Source organism: Conger conger, chromosome 4 (genome assembly GCF_963514075.1).
Source record: "Conger conger chromosome 4, fConCon1.1, whole genome shotgun sequence".
Lineage (NCBI taxonomy): Eukaryota > Metazoa > Chordata > Actinopteri > Anguilliformes > Congridae > Conger > Conger conger.
This window is the reverse complement of record NC_083763.1, coordinates 11,999,628-12,020,766: the sequence shown is the minus strand read 5'-3', so window position 1 is coordinate 12,020,766 and position 21,139 is coordinate 11,999,628. Positions and strand designations below refer to the sequence as shown.

Here is a 21,139-nt window from a genome sequence, read left to right as displayed (position 1 = left end):
GACCGTCTGTGTGTTCTTCCCACCCAGGCTCTCACTCCCTCACACACAGAACAAACGGACCACATATTTATTCATGCTACATTTACTCCTTCTTTTCCACCCTGTCAACACACACCCACACACACATACACACACACCCACACACACACACACACACACACACACACACACACTCTTACTCCCGGTGACCTGGTGTATTTCCCAAACAGACGGCTCTTCAGATTAAATCGCCCGGCTCCCCCAAACCAACTGGGACCCATCCCTCATGACCCATCTCCACGGTGACATCTCAGTGTAAATGTTTATCTCATATATCTGAAACATTTCCATAAATAGCTCAAAACAGCTGAACTTGTTGTATATACAACGGGGCAGCTTATCTTAGCCAGCCTGGGTGCCGTTGCTTGACTACAGACGGAAGAATGAGATGAAGAGTGTTAACTTTGGTTCCATTTCCAAAGTCCCCCCCCCCCCCCCCCCACTGAAACATCACCATGCATGAGGTCAGCTTGGAATGTATTGATGCCAACGGCCCAAATCCGCTTCTTAACGGACAAATTCTAAACTACCTTTCCCGAGAAAGGAGCAGCATTGCCAAATCCTGTTACTGACAGTGGGAGAGAAGACAAAGAAAAAAACGATCGCAAGTGTGTCTGTGCGAGGGATCTCGTTACCGTCAACGCGTCTCTCATTGCGTTGAGCAAGACTTGTTATATTATATTTCATCCCCCCCCCCCCCATCGTAAATAAAAAGGCGACAACCCAAAGGCTACAATCGCTGAAACCCCCAAACATCTAGGAGAAGGAGACATAACTAAACAAGCGCGTCTCCTGTCTCATAAACTGAGGAATGTGAGTGGCAGCGGGGAGGTCAGCTGGCGATGGCGCTAGCGATAGCGCTCGATAGCATTAGCTCTCCTTATCATTAGCGGTCATTAGCATTAGCAATAGTTAGCATTAGCGCTCATTAGCGATAGCGCTCGTTAGCATTAGCGCTCATTAGCGATAGCGCTCGTTAGCATTAGCACTCGTGGGCATTAGCGTTCATTGGCATTACCGCTTGTTAGCGTCAGCCCTCGTTAGCATTAGTGCCATAGCTTGGGACAGAGAGGCTGAGGATTCCGGGGAGTGGGGAGGGCGCACCCAAGCCCCCAGGTAAGGTGATCTTTACAAGGGGAGGGTGGGGGTGCCCACAGGGGTTGAGCGGGGTCCATAACCTTGCGGTAATGAGGGTGACCAGCGGTTCACGAGGGACCGGGGAGGCGACCTAAACTAACCCCTCACCCCACTCCCCACCACCCTGCTGACAGGGGTCCCACTCTCCTGTCACTCTCAGAGGGGAGATGGAGGTAAACAAACCCGACCTCCCGGCCCCCCCAAACCCCCTGCTTGAGGATGCCAGTCCTGGCTGCTCATGGGCCTCTTCACAGAGAGGCCCAAATAACGACACTGCAGTGGGGCTGTCCTGGGTTCTAAAAATACCACAACCAGGGAGGGCATGCTGCTCACTGGTACACATATACAAACACACAAATACACATGCACACACACACATGCACACATATACAAACACAGACACACACACACACACATATACAAACACACACACACACGCACACATATATAAATACAGACACACACATGTACACATATACAAACACACATGCACGCACACATATACAAACACAGACACACACAAATATACAAACACACAAACACACACACATGCACACAAACACAGACACACACACATGCACACCACACACGCACACATATACAAACACACATGCACACGCACACGTATACAAACACAGACACACAAATATACAAACACACAAACACACACACACATGTACAAACACACATGCACACATACAAACATCAACACACACACACATGCACACATATACAAACACACACACACATATACAAACACATAAACACACACACACATGCACACATATACAAACACAGACACATACACAAGTGCCATCTGCCATTGGCATCAACGGCATTCTTTGCCATCCTAATCAAATTTTACCGTTGTGCTGTCACCCACTGTTATCCAGGTTGTCATCAACCATCTACAGTGAACGAGGTGTAAAGCATCTGGTCTAGGATCAGTTTTGTCTTTTTATCTGAGGCATAATCACGGTTATGGACACGTGAAACCTGATCTCAGATAAGCACTTGATATTCAGCAGTGTGTTATGAACACAGGCTCAGGTTTAAGTTAACAGAAGTTAACTTCTCACAAACACTAATGCAAACACCCAGAGAACAGACACTACAATTTATAGCAACAAGGACCATAGTTATTTGGTCTTAGCTTTCTAGTTTTCATGCCAACCTCTGGCCTTAATTACTCAATTACACCTAACATTTACATTTACTTGTCGTTATTTACATTTACATGTAAATGTGCAAGTACATTTATACATCAAGCAAGTTAAAGCATTGAGCACGTTTCGATATTTTAAATGTTATCATCTAACATGTTAAATAATGTGCACAGTCATTAATTGCAAATTGTTCATCTATAATAATGTCTATGAGAGGTTGGTGAAAGGCTTGATGGGAACTGTATTTCAATGCCAAATTGGAACTCTGGTTTCGCCGAGCACGACAGCATCGTAAAAATGTTCAATTTAAAGCGCAACAAAACAAGCTATATTTAGCATGCATTACGACCACATATACTGCTTGCACATATATCACTGCGACATATATATTACTGCCACAATAAACATAAGCAATAACATATGGGCTTAAGAAAATATGGTCCAGGTTTAGTGACCATGAGCTGGTCACAATAAGCACAAAAATCCTAAAGCGCTGAAGGCCACACAAAACGGTTTTTGTCTTTGGTCATAAATTACACTTGTGAACTCATTAGAGCAGTTTTATGGGGGTATTGAATGCCTGTCTATGGGTAGAGCTATACAGGTAATCTCCTCAAGACACACAGACACACACACACGTAAATACGCACACACACAAATACAGGCATACACACTATACACGCATACGCACACACACACACCACCACACTACATACGCACACATATACACACACACTATACACGCACGCATGTACACACGCACATACACACACACACACACACCCCAACACACCGCACTATACATGCACACGCACTCAGGTACACACATATACGGTACAAAACACACACACACACACACACACACACACCATACACACATTCATGCACACAGCCATTGCCGTGGTGACAAACAAGTCTTCCTCAGAGTGACTGCCACACACAGCAACAGGGAGAAAAACAGAATGAGAGTTTAGTGTTTGTTGGGGGTTGGGGGGGGTTGAGGGGGGCAGAAGAGTCCAGCCGGAAAGCAGGAGAAGGCTGATGAATTCCGCGACACTCTGCCTCCTCTGAAATGGTCTCCAGATGTACAAGATGTCTGTCTGTCTGGGAGACGCAGTAAAAGAGCGCCAGTCCCCCCCCCACACCCCTCCCTGGTGGGTACGCCCTCACCTCCTACCCAAAAACATCCTGCCCCACATGGGGACTCAACGGGGTCAGCCACTATCCCACAACCCCACACATGGCGACTGATACTTATTTTTTTCTGGGAGGCTTGAGGCGGCATTGGTGACAATAACCTCTTACATATGTTTGTTTGTGTCTTTGGGAGTGCGCAAGTTCCCCTTTTTAGAGTGTGTGTGTGTAGGTGTATGTGGGTTAGAATGTACGTGTGTTAGCACATGTGTGTGCTAGTGTTTGTGTGGGTGAATATGTAAGTATGTGAGTGTGCATATGTGTGTCTGTGTGTGTGTGTGTGTGTGTGTAAGAAAATGTAGGCATATGTGGGTTAGAATGTACGTGTGTTAGCATATGTGTGTGTGCTAGTGTTTGTGTGGGTGAATATGTGAGTATGTGAGTGTGTATATGTGCGTGTGTGCGTGTGTGCGTGCATGTGAATGTGTGTGTGTGTGTGCGCATGTGAACACGCATGATAGTAGCTGGTACTTATACTGTACCTTCTCCAAGCTTTCCACATCGGCACGGAAGCCAGTGAGAAGCGGGACGTCCAGCACGGCCATGTTGGAGGAACCGGAGTGCAGCCACCTGAAGAGGAAGGAGAGGGAGAGCACAGACGTCAAATTCAACCTAGATACAATGCAACCATAGAACTCAAATCACACTAAATTACACAGGGTCAAGGACAGTGCCAGAGAGATAAGGCAACCATAGAGCTCAAATCACCCTGAAAATCTCTGGATCTGGATCAGTGTGAAAGAACATACTCTACTGTAGCGATACAGCTGAAATCAACCTCGATTAGAGCTGATCAGAAACAGACAAACATATCCTGTCAATCAAGGATATCAGGGACATATATAGAGGCACACACTGGATAAAAGGTTTCCAGAATTCCTCAGCTAGACACCTATTTACAATTACTATCTTTCCAAATGAACTGTGGCAGGCTAGACTTGTATCGAAATGCTCAACAAGTGTGGCCAGAAGACAATCCTAGATAAAAGTCTAACCTCATTGGCAATATTTTCGCCTGACTAAGCCAAAAAGTTAAACAAATAAAATTTTAGGCCTCAATATAAGACTAAAATACTTGATATTTTTTGTTTTTATAGTGCAGGTATGTGAATTGCAGTAAGAGCTGAAGTTTGTTCGAGACTGCAGTGATAGAAGGAGGGAGATACTGAACAGTAATCGCATTTCAGATCATACAGCGAGAATGGCAACCTTCCCCCAAAAAAGAGTAGCTACACATTCCACCCAGAAATGAGAAATCAGACGACAGCTTCCATGACAACCATTCACAGGCTGATTGAGTGGATCAGTCCCGTTTTTAACTTCGGACTCAAGATTCGACACGTCGAACCTCGGAGACCACGGCAGCTGTCAGAAAGTTGATTGTTCGCACTGATTAAAATTTCTTCTCAAAACACTCTTGAAATCGTCTCGCCGGCCGACAATCTGGCTGATAGAATATTTCAGATTCCTGAGTTCGCTGGATAACTGATTGGAGTAAAACCCGGAACAGCTCTTTTTACTTCAGTCCATGTCCCAGATTTTGGAGGGTTGCAGGTTGCACTCAGTGTAATTATCCAGCTAACCCAGTAATCCTGCGTTATAAGATTTATAAAGTTAAACTTGACAAGCAAACTTAAAACAAGCTAATATTTTGTACTTGAGCAAAAAAAAAAGTCTTATTACAAGAGTAAAACGCTTATTAAGACAGTCATTTGTTGTCTGCCCCAGCTCCCTGACCCTGCACAAAGTAAAAAAATAAGACTTTTTGTCTTATATATAGACTTAAAATCTTGTTTGCTAAATAAGACTAAATATTGCCAATAGGGTGAGATAGTTTGACTCATTTCAAGATTTGGCAATGGGATAAGAAAAATTAACTTGTCCCGCAGTAACATAAAACAAGCTAATATTTTCTACTTAAGAGAAAAAACATAAGATTGTAAGTTTCATTCCGAGACTAAACATTTGTTAAGACAAGTTTTTTGCAATGCCCTCACCTGGTGCAGGCCTCCAGAGTGATGCGATACTTAAGACTTTTTGTGATACTTAAGACTTTTTAGCAATGCCCTCACCTGGTGCAGGCCTCCAGAGTGACACGGTACTTAAGACTTTTTGTGATACTTAAGACTTTTTAGCAATGCCCTCACCTGGTGCAGGCCTCCAGAGTGACGCGATACTTAAGACTTTTTGTGATACTTAAGACTTTTTAGCAATGCCCTCACCTGGTGCAGGCCTCCAGAGTGATGCGGTACTCCAGGTGGTCCTGGTGGGCGGCGGGATCGTCGTCGTCAGTGGAAGCTCGTCGAGTTCGGCTCAGCTCAGAGCGGTTCTCCGACCGGGAGCGGGAGCGCGCTGCGGAGGGGCGGGAGGAGGAGGGCTCGGGCCGGGAGGAGGCGGGGGAGGGGTGTCTCTCGGGGCGCGGCTCCTTCAGGTCCACCGTCAGCTGGAAGGCCGGTTTGGCCACGGGGTCGGGAACGTTGTACGACACGTCGATCTGGAGCGGCGATGGCACACACACAGCAGGGCAGTTTAGATTACACCACAAAAAAAATCTTAACAAGTGTTTAAGTCTTGTAATGTGACTTAAATGAGACTTGTTTTTTTCTCTCAAGTTCAAAGTGTTTTCTTATCCCATTGGCAAATCTTGAAATTAATAAAACCCTCTCAGCTCATAGGCAATATTTTTGTTGAGTTTTGTTTTTTTAGCAAAAAATTAATAGAAATAAGTATAAATATAAGACTAAAATAAGTGTTGAGACTGACTTATTTTGGGGGGTTTGCAGTGGATATTTCCTTCATTTAGGGCTGCCTAACCTTGTTACTGGAGATCTACCGTCCTGTAGGTCTTGGCTCCAATCCTAAATCTGATTCTACTGAGTAGCAGCTCAGTGAGATCTCACACACACACACACAAATACTCTTTGCTCATTACTTCCTGGATCTTAACCAATTGATCATCAATTGGTTTAAAGCATTTTAAACCAAATGTATAAAAGTAAACTGTATGTTTCTAAGACCTGAAACTAAAACAAAATAAGTTAATTCCCATTCAGGACAGTCCCATTTGCTTTTCAGGTTGCAAATCATGGTTCAGTAAAGCAAAATGTATAACAGAAAATAGTCCCTGAAGTGGACTACAGTGTGTGCTGAAAACTGTTTCCCCTCAGTTAACCTGGGAAAATACCATAATTTTCAGATCCTCACATTTTATCATGTAAGAGGGTTTATTCTGTTGGGGAGTCCAGAGAAGAATGCTTGATCAGAACAGTCTGTCCAGAATCTCACTCCACAGTTGTTTTGAACACCCTTGAAAGGCCGTTTTGTTTTTTACATTCAAGGTACAGGAAAATAAACTTTCCATCTTTGGGGGTTTGGGTGGGGTGTGGGTGTGGGAGCGGGGGTGTGAGAGTGGGAGTGGGGGGTTTGGGTGGCTCTGTGGGTTTGGGTGGATGTGAGGTTGCCAGATTGTACCTGCATTAGACAGCAGCCCTCTCCCTTTGCGCTGACAAACAATCCGGTCGGGATGCTGGGTATCTGAAAGAACGACAGAGAAAGAGAGGGGGATGTAGGTGGAGGTGGAGAGAGAGAGAGGGATGTAGGTGGAGGTGGAGAGAGAGAGAGAGAGAGATTCAGAACTGCATTTGTTCTGGAGGCTCATAAGGAAACAGGCATTCTCTGGCAACATCCCAGCGGCAGCTAAATTACGCACAATTAAAGTGACATGGCTAATTATCAGGGAGAGTTACGCAGAGGGTGGGGGGGAGGCCTGACTCAGGACCCCCACCTGAAGAAATCCCCTACGGCACCGCCAGGGGAGAAACCCCGCGGGGAGAAACCGCGCGGGGAGAAACCGCGCAGGGAGAAACCGCGGAGGAAACGCGCTGCTCGTAATCAGCACCGCCACTCAACGGGAACGGGTGTTAATCACAGAAATGCAGCAGGACCGACAGGACGATGGGAGAGAGAGGGAGAGAGAGGGAGTGTGTGTGATTTACAGAATTACATAGATAAAGAGAGAGAGGAGAGAGAGGGGGGGTAGAGAGGGAGAGAGGGGTGGTAGAGAAAACAAGAGAGAGGGTGGGAGAGAAAAAGAGAGAAAGAGAGAAAGGGGATAGAGAGAGATAGAGGGTGGGAGAGAAAGAGAAAGGGAGAGAGAGGGGTGGGAGAGAAAGAGAGAGAAAGAGAGAGGAGATAGAGAGAGATAGAGGGTGGGAGAGAAAGAGAAAGGGAGAGGGAGGGAGAGAAGAGAGAGGGGATAGAGGGTGGGAGAAAAAGAAAGAGTGAGAGGGAGAGAAGAGGGGGGAGAGAGAGAGAGGGAGAGGGGGGATAGGGACAGAAAATGGGGTGGGAGGGAATGAGATAGAGAAAGAGCGAGAAAGAGGAACGAGAGGGGGGATAAAGGGGGGGAGAGAAAGAAAGAGAGGGGGTGAGAGCACACACTGAATTGCAGGCAAGCCTCAGCACGCTCCCCGGGTCTGAGTGTTCAGGCGAAACGATCAGAGCTCTCCGCAGCACCCCGCCTCTCCGCTGCGGGGCGAAGAGTTCACAGCGCAACACGTGGAGCTGCTGTCGCTGCGGGGACGGGCATGAGACACTGAGAAGCTGCGCTCATTACGTTAGCCTTCATATTACGAGGAAATTGCCCCCATTTCAGACTGAGCCACCAGCCCGGGGGACTCGTACAGTCAGCGTGCGGGTGCAGTTCACGCCTCTGGCCAGCAGGGGTCGCTAGACACTTTAGGAGAGACATTACCACAGCGCTCTGCAGGATCTTTTTGTTGTCCCTGTGGAGCTCGAAGGTCTCCTGGAAATCCAGGTTGGTAGAGGCCAGGGAAATGGTGAGGTTGACCCCCCCGACGTAGGAAAGGATGGCGTATTCGGACAGGGCATGGAGCGCCACACATGTGTCCTGCAGAATAAAAATGATTGATTGACAGACGCCAGCGATGCAGACCTGGGTCAAACAACGTAAATTCTTTGGATTCAAATACTGTTCTGTGCTCGATTGATCTTGCCTGGTGCAACTAATCCAACCCAGAAGGACCAGAAGGTGGGGCTTGCAGTTTTTGAGAGCATTTCATAGGTTCCAATACACCAGACAAGCTCAGTAAAGCGTTGAAGTACTTGAATCCAAAACAATCTCGTCTTCGACCGAGGTCTAAAGCAACGTAACTGCACTCATAAAGCACACAAATTGGAGTATTGACCTCGGATCACAATCCCTCTTCTCCATATCATAACCTCGTCCATTCCCAGGCAAAGATCATGCTCAAGCAGTACTCCTACACTGCGATGTTTTATGAATGTAGAGCACACTGGCGTTGCTTTTGAAGAAGACAATGTCGGTTACACAATAAAGTACAGAACGCAGAGGCCTTTCAGCTCGATCGTGGCTCGTTGTTAACCACCTTGGCCTTGGACAGCTGCAGGGTGCACAGGCTCTCATTGTTAATTATCGCAGCTGATTACACAGTTAATTACTGCGTCTGAATTGGCTGCTGACTTTTGGATGAAAACACAATCCAGCACATGCTGTGACTCTCCAGGAGATGGAGTGAGCACCACATCCATCAACAGCATAGGCTAAAACACAAAAACAGCGGTAAAATGGCTGCCGGTGACAGGGGGCAAGGAAAAGAAGGGGGTAGACGGAGGGGGTACCTGGGTGGAGGAGAAGCCACCGAGGGCGTTTCTCCGCTGGGAGAGCCACTTGACCACGGGGAGGGCGGAGGCCACGTCACCCATGAGGGTGTAGGTCAGAAGCCCGTAGGCGGTCATCTCCACCTCTGCAGAAACCACTGAGACAGACACACAGTCATGTCAGGCACCACAAACCACAACCATCAACCGTCAACCGTCAACCTTAAACCTTCAACCATCATCCTTCAACTATCAACAGTCAACCTTCAACTAACAACTGTCAATAAAAAACCTTCAAATTACAACTGTCAACAAACAACCTTCAACCATCAACCATCAACTGTCAACCAGAATCCATCAATCATCAGTCATCAACCTTCAACCTTGTTCTGACCAGGATTGGGGGGGGGGGTGTACAATTCCCCAATTCCACCAAACTGAAATTCTGTTCACAAACAGAAGAAATGGCCACAGTGTTCCCCAAGTATTTTTTTAAAAAATGAATGCACTGTAGACGTTGCACACCTGAGTGTAAACCTGGTCAGGCTCACATTACTATGAAGTTGGACAAACAGTAGTGCAGTGCAGGTGAAATCAGAAACCTGGCAGCACTGCCACAAGCAGATGTGTGAGGATAAACGTAGCAGGTCTGTGAGCATAAACGTAGCAGGTCTGTGAGGATAATCGTGTAGTACCAGGTGTGTCTGCAGTACGTGGAGAGGTGCAGGTGCATCTACAGTACGTGGAGAGGCTGTACCTGACTGTGAGAGCCCGTCGCTGAAGCCCATGAAGGTGTCCTCGTCCGTCACCGTGCTCCCGGTCAGACTCCAGTGAGTGAAGCCGTCTGGACAGAGAGGAACGCGTGAGGAAGGAGAGCCAGGATCACACCAGGGTTAGCGGCAGAAAACAAGCAGCCCACATAAACATGGGAAATAGGGTGTGCTTTGATGTGCACGTACCCTGTGAGACCCAGATGTAATTGAAAAAAATAAATAGTATTCCAGACACCCTAGAAAATGTTCTATTCGAAATACAGTATGTTGCTAAAATGTAGTATAGGGCCTAAGGAACTGGGAAATGTTCTCAACTGACATTTGGCAAATATGGTGTCTCTAGAGTGCCTAAAAAGAAAGACACACACAGTGGGGTCTCTCTGAGGTACCTTGTGTGATAGCCATGCGGTTGAGATGTACATACACAGACAGACACACACACACACACAGGCACACACACACACACACACACACACACAGACACAGGCACGGGCACACACACACACACACGGTGGTGAGATTCTGAGGTACCTTGTGTGATAGCCATGTGGTTGAGTCTCCGCAGCGCTAGCGGGGCGTAGGGACTGCGTAGGAGAGCAAGGGCGTATGCAGACAGGGCGGTGGTGTAAGGGTCGTCTGCAGAGTACGTGTTGGTCTCCAGGAAGCCCTTGGCCTTGGCAACGGCCATCTTCTCCTCCTGTCAATGAGAACACACATACACACGCAAATTCTCATTAGCAGAACAAACAGTATCCCATCACCAAATAATATTACTGTCATCCTTAACAATGATCGAATAATAATGACATCACAACCTACAAGTTTACGGTGGCCAGCACTTAAGATGTTTTAGTGCAGTACATCTAATATATCTAATATCATAACATCTACTGTAACAGTGTATTAACATTGCAGTATATCACAACAGCAAATATAATCTTCCAATAAATCATTCTTCATAGCAGCTATTGCAGAATAGCTGGAATTTATTTGTGAATAGTCAGAGGTGTGATTTTTGAAAGTGTAACCCTTACAGTAATCCTCTATTTTCCTTTAACAGATTTTGTGCACTGAACAGTGTGACAACAGGTTTCAAGCCAACCGGAGTTCACCATCAGAAGGAAAAGGTACGTTAATATTTAAGACCCAAGTCTATAGCCATCACTTATACTTGTGAACACTCTTATCTTTCAGCAGCACCTGCGCAAAGCTTGAAAAAGTGAGATGCACTCATTGCACTTTTCCACACAAATATCTCTTATCTTACTGTGAAATAAGAGGCGTCCAAAACATTTTAATCTGTTCTGCACCAGTGCTCACTCACAGGCCTCAACATCTCCAACACTCTCATCACAATGCTCATTAACCCTTTCAACAGTGGGCTTTTTGGAATGCTCTTTCAAAATTGTGTCAGTGTTCTAGAACTCCACACTTTCAGTTACCAGTCGCGATCGTTACATCAGCATGAGAATGTTCAATAAAGACACTTTAGAGCAGGGATCCTCAAATCTGGCCCTTGAATCCAAATCCAGCCCTGGTTTTCTTTTCTCCCAGGTAATTAACTGAACAATTAGCACTACTGATTGGCCAGACTGTCTTCACACCTAACTCTCAGGTAAAGGGAGGATGGAAAACCAGCAGTTCTCAGCCCTTGAGGAACATGATTTGCAGAACAGGACCTTTAAAGGGTTAACATTCCTGCAGGCAGTGAAAGCACACAGCCTTTCTTCCCATACAGATGTGCCCCCTTTGCAGGTTCCTGGACGATACGACTGAAGAAAAAGAGAGTGAGCAATCACCTTGTAATTTAGGTGAGGTTTAAGCTACAGAAAGCCCCTACTTTGATGTGAAATTGCCTTTTAATTTTGTACCTCGAAGTCAGAGCACTTAGAAGGAACAGCTAGGGAGTCTGTTTGAAGAGGGAGGACAATCGTACATACTTCTTGACATTCTAGAACGCAGTGTTGCCCTGTGACTACATGATATTGGCTGACGAGCTACCGAGAGGTGCCATCTGTGTTAGAGACATCCACAGCTTCAAGCTTCTCGATGAGCAACAGTCATCGAGAATATTGTATCGTGTTGGGTTACCCCATTCTGACACACTGACACAAAGCCGAAGGAAGTCTGGAAGAACGCGCACTTGGCCCCTAAATCCCCAAAGTTCAACTACTCAGCTTTCGAGACCGTATTAAATGACAGCCACAAAAAAAAAAAAAAAGTTCCAGATTGTCATCTTGTCAAGTCTGTTATTTCTGAAGTTCAATGATACACAGTACAGAAGCTTTGGGGGAGAGGGAAGGAACTCGTGAAACTTCACGAGCAGGAATGCAGGACCAGGTGTGAGCTTTTGCAGGTCGGACTGTCTCTGCTTGTCTCTGGCAGTATAAATCATTTGACATAGCCAGGGAGATAAGCTATTAGGTTACCATCACGGGGGAATAATAAAATAATTCTGAGGCCAGGCCAGGACATCCATCTCCTGCAGAAAGTGAGAAGGTGAGGAGCCTGAGAGTAAAAGCTGAAGGCCTGAAGCCTGGTTGTTTGTGCCATTCAGGCTCAGGAGCCTGAGAGTAAAAGCTGAAGGCCTGGAGCCTGGTTGTTTGTGCCATTCAGGCTCAGGACCCTGTTCCTCAAATCACGGTCCCTGAGGGCCGAGAACTGGTGGTTTTCCACCCTCCCTTTACCTGGGAGTCAGGTGTGAAGACAGTCTACAGGCCAATTAGCAGCACTAATTGTTTGTTTAATTACCTGGGAGGAATGAAAACCAGGGGCGGATTTGGATTGAAGGCTCAGATTTGAGGATCTTTGCCTTAGGATCAGGTAGAGTGGGCTTTGAGAAAAGGTTGCTATAGATCAGTGGTCTCCAACCCTGGTCATGGAGAGCTACAGGGTCTGCTGGTCTTTGTTGTTACTCTGCACTTTAATCATTTAGGGGAGTTGTTTACACAGTTAACTCACCTCACCTGGTTACCTGGGTCTCAACTGGGTGCTGATTTGAATGGTGAAAACAAAAACCAGTAGACCCTGCAGATCCCTTTGGACCAGGTTTGGAGACCTCTGCCATAGATGGGCTCAGTCAGATGCCCAGTTCCCCGTTCCTACTGGAAACGGCCAAACCTGAAGTCCAGTATGGTCCAGTATGTTTTCACTCCAACCCTAACAAAGCACACCGCATTCAACAACTAGAGATATCCTTGTGCTGCCAATTAGTAGAATCTGGTGTGGTGAATTAGGGTCAAAGTGAAAACCAACAGAATGGTCGATCTCCAGGAACAGGGTTGGGAACCACTGCCCAAAGGTTAGCCTAAAAAGGACTTTATCACTACGACAGACATTTGCTGAATATTCAATAACTAACTAAGGTCCCACGTCAAATCCGGCCTCATTCTTCCATGGACATTGAGTTGTGTAGACTGAGACTGGCACCGAGACAAGGGTGTTTGTGGGCAGGGTGACGTCATACCTCAGTGGATATTCCTGTCTCCAGGAGAGCGGCCACCACGTACGCGGTCAGGGAGATTTTCCCATGGATCCCTCCCTGAAAGGAAAAACAGGGGTCAACAATCGCCATGGCGACCGCACACACCTGCCAATCGACCGCTAAACAGCTGGCCTGCACATCTGGTTCCTCAAAGCGTTTCTGCTGTATATCTCCGGAACTTTCTTCAGTGACACATAACACAGTCTGTCACCCCAACACAGTGGCAAACACAGGGGCCCGGTCTGACTGACTGACAGGCAACCGTACCAGCCCACCCCTCCCCTCACTACCCCCCCCCCCCCCTTTTTAATTTGTCTGTCTTCAATCATCCATGGTTCTGTGCTCACTGGCAGGTGTTTTTAGCAGTGGAGGTGGGCCGTGAGATCCACATTTTTAAACAAAAAATAGCTTTCTGTACCTTACTGTAATTTACACACTTTCCACAGGCTAATGAAATACCGCACAAGCACAAGCTATGTGTGTATGGAGTTGTTTTGACATGTGCAGAAAATATTTGAATTCCATATTATTGGAATATCTGGGGCAGGTTAAGAAGTGGGGTGGGGAGAGGGTTGTAGAAGATGTATTTGCTCATGAAACGGCCTGCAGGCCTGGACGGTTTGGGAACCACTGCGTGTTTGCCCCGCTGTTTTACCCCGGGCGGTCTCCCCGGGGTGTCAGGGGTACCTGCAGGTCCTTGTTCAGAATCCGGCCCATGGCTGGGAAGGAGCCCTCTTCCCTCTGGTTGTTGATCAGCCAGGTCTTCGCCGCTCGCAGCTCCTCCGGATCGATGAAGATGAACCCGCGCGACTGAGCGAAGGATTTCAACACGAAGGCCGTCAGCCTGACCGGAGAGCCGGAGAGAGAGACAGAGAGAGAGAGAGAGAGAGAGAGAGAGAGAGAGGAACAGAAGGAGAGAGACAGAGAGAGAGAGGGAGAGAAGGAGAGAGAGTGGGAGAGAGACAGAGAGATGGAGAGAGAGAGACAGAGCGAGCGAGAGAGGGAGAGAGAGAAGGTGAGAGAGCGAGGGTAGGGGGAGTGAGAGAGAGGGAGAGAGAGAGACAGAGAAAGCGAGCAAGACAGAAACGGAGACAGAGAGAGAAGGAGAGAGAAGGAGAGAGACAGAGAGAGAGAGGGAGAGAGACAGAGCGAGCGAGAGGGAGAGAGAGAAGGTGAGAGAGAGAGACAGAGTGAGAGAGAGAGGGAGAGAGAGAAGGTGAGAGAGCGAGGGTAGGGGGAGTGAGAGAGAGGGAGAGAGAGAGACAGAGAAAGCGAGCAAGACAGAAACGGAGACAGAGAGAGAAGGAGAGAGAAGGAGAGAGACAGAGAGAGAGAGGGAGAGAGACAGAGCGAGCGAGAGGGAGAGAGAGAAGGTGAGAGAGAGAGACAGAGTGAGAGAGAGAGGGAGAGAGAGAAGGTGAGAGAGCGAGGGTAGGGGGAGTGAGAGAGAGGGAGAGAGAGAGACAGAGAAAGCGAGCAAGACAGAAACGGAGACAGAGAGAGAAGGAGAGAGAAGGAGAGAGACAGAGAGAGAGAGGGAGAGAGACAGAGCGAGCGAGAGGGAGAGAGAGAAGGTGAGAGAGAGAGACAGAGTGAGAGAGAGAGGGAGAGAGAGAAGGTGAGAGAGCGAGGGTAGGGGGAGTGAGAGAGAGGGAGAGAGAGAGACAGAGAAAGCGAGCAAGACAGAAATGGAGACAGAGAGAGAAGGAGAGAGAAGGAGAGACAGAGAGAGAGAGGGAGAGAGAGAAGGTGAGAGAGAGAGAGACAGAGTGAGAGAGAGAGGGAGAGAGAGAAGGTGAGAGAGCGAGGGTAGGGGGAGTGAGAGAGAGGGAGAGAGAGACAGAGAAAGCAAGCAAGACAGAAAAGGAGACAGAGAGCGTGGTATATCAGTGGTAGACTTGGTGAGTGCAAAGGGTAAACAGGTGCTATAAGGTTTCAGTATTTACATCAGCTGTTGAAACATGGCAGAAATATGCGGACTCCCCCAATCCCAGCAACCCCTCACCCCAAGCATCAATCACTCAAAATGACTCAAGGGCACACACGGTCTGCTAAACTGGTACCACACCAAGAACTGCACACAATACCATGCCAAGAGCTGCACACAATACAAGAACTAAGAACTGCACACAACGCTACACCAAGAACTGCACACAACGCTACACCAAGAACGGCATTCAATACCATGCCAAGAACTGCACACAATACCACACCAAGAACTGCACACAACGCTACACCAAGAACTGCACACAACGCTACACCAAGAATGGCATTCAATACCATGCCCAGAACTGCACACAATACCACACCAAGAACTGCACACAACGCTACACCAAGAACTGCACACAACGCTACACCAAGAACTGCACACAACGCTACACCAAGAACTGCATTCAATACCATGCCCAGAACTGCATTCAATGCCATGCCCAGAACTGCATTCAATGCCATGCCCAGAACTGCATTCAATGCCATGCCCAGAAGTGCACACAATGCCACGCCCAGAACTGCACACAATGCCACGCCCAGAACCGCACACGGCGCCAGATCAAGGGATGGTATCGGACCGCGGGGGAGGCGGGGCTACAAGATTGACAGCCCTGGATCCCGCAGCTGCTCCATTTCAAGAATCTGGAATTTCACAATGTCAAATCAAGTATGTTTCTGCATGCCGAAATATCCCAACAGCATTCCCGGCTCACATAAACAGACAATCTGGGGTAGCATTCCTCATTCCGACAGGAATTACTAGCCAATCCCTCGGAGCATAACCCGTAGTAAAAACTTAGGAGGAGAAATTAAAAAACACAAACATACAGGCTATTCAGAGACGGGCGAATCAACACAGGCGAACCTCATCGGTCCAATAAACAGGCTCGTAAGTAAATAGCAGCCCTCACAGAAACCTGACCACTTTATTAACCCTTTAAGGAGTAAGACCACTGTGTATTAGAATGTTCTCACCTGAACACTCTAATGCTGATGAAACAATACACTACTGGTTATTGAAAGCAACGGATATCTAGTACACTGAAAAAAATAATTACTATAAACTATAAATATACTTGAATTATTGAATGACAAGACATTATGGCAACCCTCCCGGAGATATCTGGCAAGTCAAGTGGTTTACCAAAAGGCAAAACACATATTTTCTGCAATCATTATGTTTTTTTTGTTTTTAAATACATGTTTGGGCTTTGCTGAAGAACCAGCCAAAAATAAAATGGGGGGGGGAACACTAATAAACCACGGTATTAAATCTTCCCAGGACAGGCCCTGGATGTTATTCTTCCCCAGAGAGGGAGAAGGGATCGGGGCCGTAGCCAGGAGTAATACGGTGTCACCGGCTTTAAGAGGCCGGCCTGGGGGAGAGGTGTAAAGATGATTTAGTGAGCGGAGGAGGGAGGGAGACACCCTGGCTTCTGTCACCCCCTTTCCAGCTTTTCTCATCCCTCATTCCGCAACCTCCCCACTCCTTTAGCCATCGCCCAGGTTGCTGTTGCCGTGGTTACTGATTGCACGGTCAAAATAGTCGGCCATTTTAATCGCGTAAAAAGATTTCTAGGATTTAGTTGGGGTTTTTTTATGGGGGGGGGGTGCTTTGGCATTGCAACATCGCTGTACTTTATTCCCTGCAGTGACCGAGTTTTACGAGTTGCGGAATTAGGAAACTTCCCTGCTAGCGGTTTTCCATGGATTCACAACGTTCCCTGGACACCCGTCGCTTCGCGATGCGTCCAGGTCATTAAAACGTTCCTGTTTTTGTTGACGGGTCCAACGTGAGAACCGGCTCACAGGGGGAAACGCCAGCGGACGGTCCCGAACAGCCCGGATACTCAACCTGCTATTTTCGGATATTTACACAACTCCTCGAGCATGGATTCCCAGAGAGTAAGAATATTATGGTTATGAATTTTTAGGGAGAACCGTTCCCCTTTAAACTGAAACCCACACCGCGGCTACCGACAGCCGTGCTGCGTGAATCACACACGCGCTCCATACCAGAGCGTAAGTAAGAGCAATCCATCAGGGGGAGGACCGCAGGCCTGGTGGTCACGGGCCCACAGGATGATGGACTGTTATGAAGGGAGGGCCGCGTAAACCACAGCATCATGTGGCACCGGTCTGGAGCGGGGCGCTAAGCGCCGCCGGCTACACGCAACAGCATGTGCTGCTCATTGGATCCAGACATTCCACACGTGTGCGCGGTGCGGAAGAGGGGTATCCGGGGTCTGCAAACCGTAACGTTTCAGGACAAACACACTGTTTCTGAGGGCGTGTGCTGGCTTTGTGTGCCCCCAAACTTTCCCCAGATACCCGAAACTACTACAACAAGGACACGTTTATCGCTGAAGGGCCCGTATCAACATCGGTGTGCTCGGGGCCAACAGTTATCGGCTGGCGAGATGGCTTTAGAATCCTTTTGGGATGACGTTAGTTCAGGAGGTTAGAGTGGTCGTTTGGCAGTCGGAAGGTTGCCGGATTGATCCCCCGCCCTGGGTGTGTCGAAGTGTCCCTGAGCAAGGCACCTAACCCCAAATTGCTCCCAATGAGCTGGTTTACCATTGGTGCGTGAGCATGTATGTGAATTGGTAAATGAGAGGCATTCATTGTAAAGTGCCTCGAGTAGCCCTAGTTGCTATATGAATAAATGCTGCTGTATCAGCAAAGATTTGAAATGCTAATAATGGAATGCAATGACAATCATTTCATTTAATAATCATTCTGCAGACATAGTCACCTCTCTCCAGAAAACTGGATATGGTAAATTTTTATAACCTGGGACACATTAACACAGCATTAAAGGTGTTTTTACTCAGCCAATAAATTAGCTGAGCTAATGATTCACTGTGTGCTAAAAACACGGTGTGGATTGTTCTTGTGAATAAACACTTTGCTAATGGATTAATACAGAGTTTCACAGGGAGGTTTACATAAGGTTCACCATATGCGGCACCATGGGACACAAATTGATTGCAACCCCCTAACATAAAAAAAGTAAGGCATAGAGCAGACACCCATACAGAGCGAATTACACTTTGACATAGTGTCTGTTCATACAGCTGGCTCCTTACAGAATGAATTCAGTTGAGGCACCTTGCTCAAAGGCACAACTTACTCAAGGGAATTGAAAAGTTAGTCTACAGGGTAGCCAGCCAGTTGGGCAATTAGCCAACTGCGTTGCCAACCAGTTGGGCAGTTAGCATACAGGGCAGCCAGCCAGTTGGGCAATTAGCATACAGGGTAGCCATCCAGTTGGACAGGTAGCCTACTATGTAGTCAGCCAGTTGGGCAGTTAGCCTACTGGGTAGCCAGCCAGTTGGGCAGTTAGCCTAATGGGTAGCCATCCAGTTGGGTAGTTAGCCTACTAGGTAGCCAACCAGTTGGGCAGTTAGCCTACTGAGTAGCCAGCCAGTTGGACACTTAGTCTACTGGGTAGCCAGCCAGTTGGGTAATTAGCCTACTGGGTAGCCAGCCAGTTGGGCAGGTAGCCTAATGGGTAGCCATCCAGTTGGGTAGTTAGCCTACTAGGTAGCCAACCAGTTGGGCAGTTAGCCTACTGAGTAGCCAGCCAGTTGGACACTTAGCCTACTGGGTAGCCAGCCAGTTGGGTAGTTAGCCTACCGGGTAGCCAGCCAGTTGGACAGTTAGCATACAGGGTAGCCAGCCAGTTGGGCAGTTAGCCTACTGGGTAGCCAACCAATTGGGCACTTAGCATACAGGGTAGCCAGGCAGTTGGGCATTTAGCATACAGGGTAGCCATCCAGTTGGACAGTTAACCTCCTATGTAGCCAGCCAGTTGGGCAGTTAGCCTACTGGGTAGCCAGCCAGTTGGGCAGTTGACCTACTGGGTAGCCAGCAAGTTGGGCAGCTAGCCTAATGGGTAGCCAGCCAGTTGGGTAGTTAGCCTAATGGGTAGCCAGCCAGTTTGGAAGTTAGCCTACGGGGTAGCCGGTCTGTCTAGCAGTTGGCAGTGGCCTGCTAGAGAGAGGGGGTTGCACCTCCTGGTTTGAGGAGCCCGTGTTGGAGGCTCCAGAGGGCAGAGATTTCGGGGTCCCTCCATGCCCTGTGTGGGGGTGTCCCTCGCCTGGCCTTTAAGTGCATATAAATCACCCTGGCCCCCACCGAATGTGTCAGAGACCTAATTATGAGTTTATGTAGAATGCTCTGGGGTTTACTTAACCTAACGTGTTGCAGAGAGAGCCTCCATTAAAAATAATCACAACCGCCCCCCATACTCCCGGCTAATAAATCCTCCCGGCACAGGCCGGACCATGAAGTCATACGGTTCCGCTTGAGCGTCCAAAAAGAGCGCCGGACATTTATCACCCCCTCACCACCCCGTCTGTGACGGGATTTTAAATATTATGAAACGCTAGTACCCCTACCCCCCTCGTCCGTGTAGAAATGAGTCAACTCATAACGCCAAACCCCTGGGATGCAATGGAAATAGAAACAAACAGATGAAGTCACAGCCAAGCAGGCAGTTTCTTATTTTAACCTCAAGTGAACATAGTCTTTGTGTGCGCCAATATACTGAAGGCCTAAAAAAAAAACAGAAAGTAAAGCCCACATCATCTGATATCCACATAATAAGGATATGATCTCAGTCCAGTCCTTCAGGTACTTAAAGTCCTTCCTTTAAGTCATTAATTTGGTCCACACGACTTGTAGCCCAGGCCTAAGTTTGCCTGTTAATTGAAGGAAACCCCCAAAAACCTGCAGACATTGGAGACCGGAGGCACTGGAGTTTCAGACCCCTGGTGTAAGACGTGCGGAGAGGTTGAGTGATTGGCACACCGCACACCCCAAACTCACCACATGCTCCCGGACGAGTCCCTCTCCCCGAACGCGCTGTACGAGCCATCCTGCCGCTTGTAGGTCAGCTGGCGCTGGTACCCTGAGGAGGAGAGGAAAGGCAGTACTGTGTTTTTACCCCGCTCTTTACCACAGAACAGCATAGTGAGAACGTACAGAGACCAAGCTTTCCGCACTCGGATTCCCAGAATGGCTTGTGGATTGGCTTAGTGCATTTTTAACATTTATCTGCCAATATAACACCGCCTGGTTGGTTACCTGCCGAAGTGACTGCTAGAGTAGAAAGTCTTACCAGCCACAATTAAAAGTTGACCAGCAATTGGCTGGTGGTGGGTGTTAATTTCACACTCTGATCAAGTTATATCCCCAGAATGAAGTGGACGGTTTCATTACTACATCTCACAGTAGGTAATGTAATGTTTCAGTAGGTAATGTAGCTGTTTCAGTACTATACCTTGCAGTAGGTAATGAAATGTTTGAGGAGGTAATGTAGCGGTTTCAGTAGGTAATGTAGCGGTTTCAGTAGGTAATGTAGCGGTTGCAGTAGGTAATGTAGCGGTTTCGGTAGGCAATGTAATGTTTTAGTAGGTAATGTAGCGGTTTCAGTAGGTAATGTAGTATAATGTTTCAGTAGGTAATGTAGCGGTTCCAGTAGGTAATGTAGCGGTTTCAGTAGGTAATGTAATGTTTCAGTAGGTAATGTAGCGGTTTCAGTAGGTAATGTAATGTTTCAGTAGGTAATGTAATGTTTCAGTAGGTAATGTAGCGGTTTCAGTAGGTATTGTAATGTAATGTTTCAGTAGGTAATGTAGCTGTTTCAGTAGGCAATGTAATGTTTCAGTAGGTAATGTAGCGGTTTCACTCGGTAATGTAATGTTTCAGTA

The 21,139-nt window shown here is 47.5% G+C and overlaps 1 protein-coding gene across 1 annotated transcript in view; it reads right to left on the bottom strand.

Annotated features, from left to right (window-relative positions):
* cpamd8 (C3 and PZP like alpha-2-macroglobulin domain containing 8) overlaps positions 1 to 21,139 on the bottom strand; it is a 63,139-nt gene that overhangs the window by 13,977 nt on the left and 28,023 nt on the right. Inside the window, exons 27-36 of the mRNA XM_061238710.1 lie at positions 20,256 to 20,337; positions 14,121 to 14,277; positions 13,416 to 13,490; positions 10,481 to 10,646; positions 9,934 to 10,020; positions 9,198 to 9,334; positions 8,290 to 8,445; positions 7,008 to 7,070; positions 5,759 to 6,030; positions 4,019 to 4,106 (exon numbers count right to left, since the gene is read on the bottom strand). Of these exons, the coding sequence (XP_061094694.1) occupies positions 4,019 to 4,106; positions 5,759 to 6,030; positions 7,008 to 7,070; positions 8,290 to 8,445; positions 9,198 to 9,334; positions 9,934 to 10,020; positions 10,481 to 10,646; positions 13,416 to 13,490; positions 14,121 to 14,277; positions 20,256 to 20,337 (1,283 nt within the window). The remainder of the gene's footprint in view (positions 1 to 4,018; positions 4,107 to 5,758; positions 6,031 to 7,007; positions 7,071 to 8,289; positions 8,446 to 9,197; positions 9,335 to 9,933; positions 10,021 to 10,480; positions 10,647 to 13,415; positions 13,491 to 14,120; positions 14,278 to 20,255; positions 20,338 to 21,139) is intronic.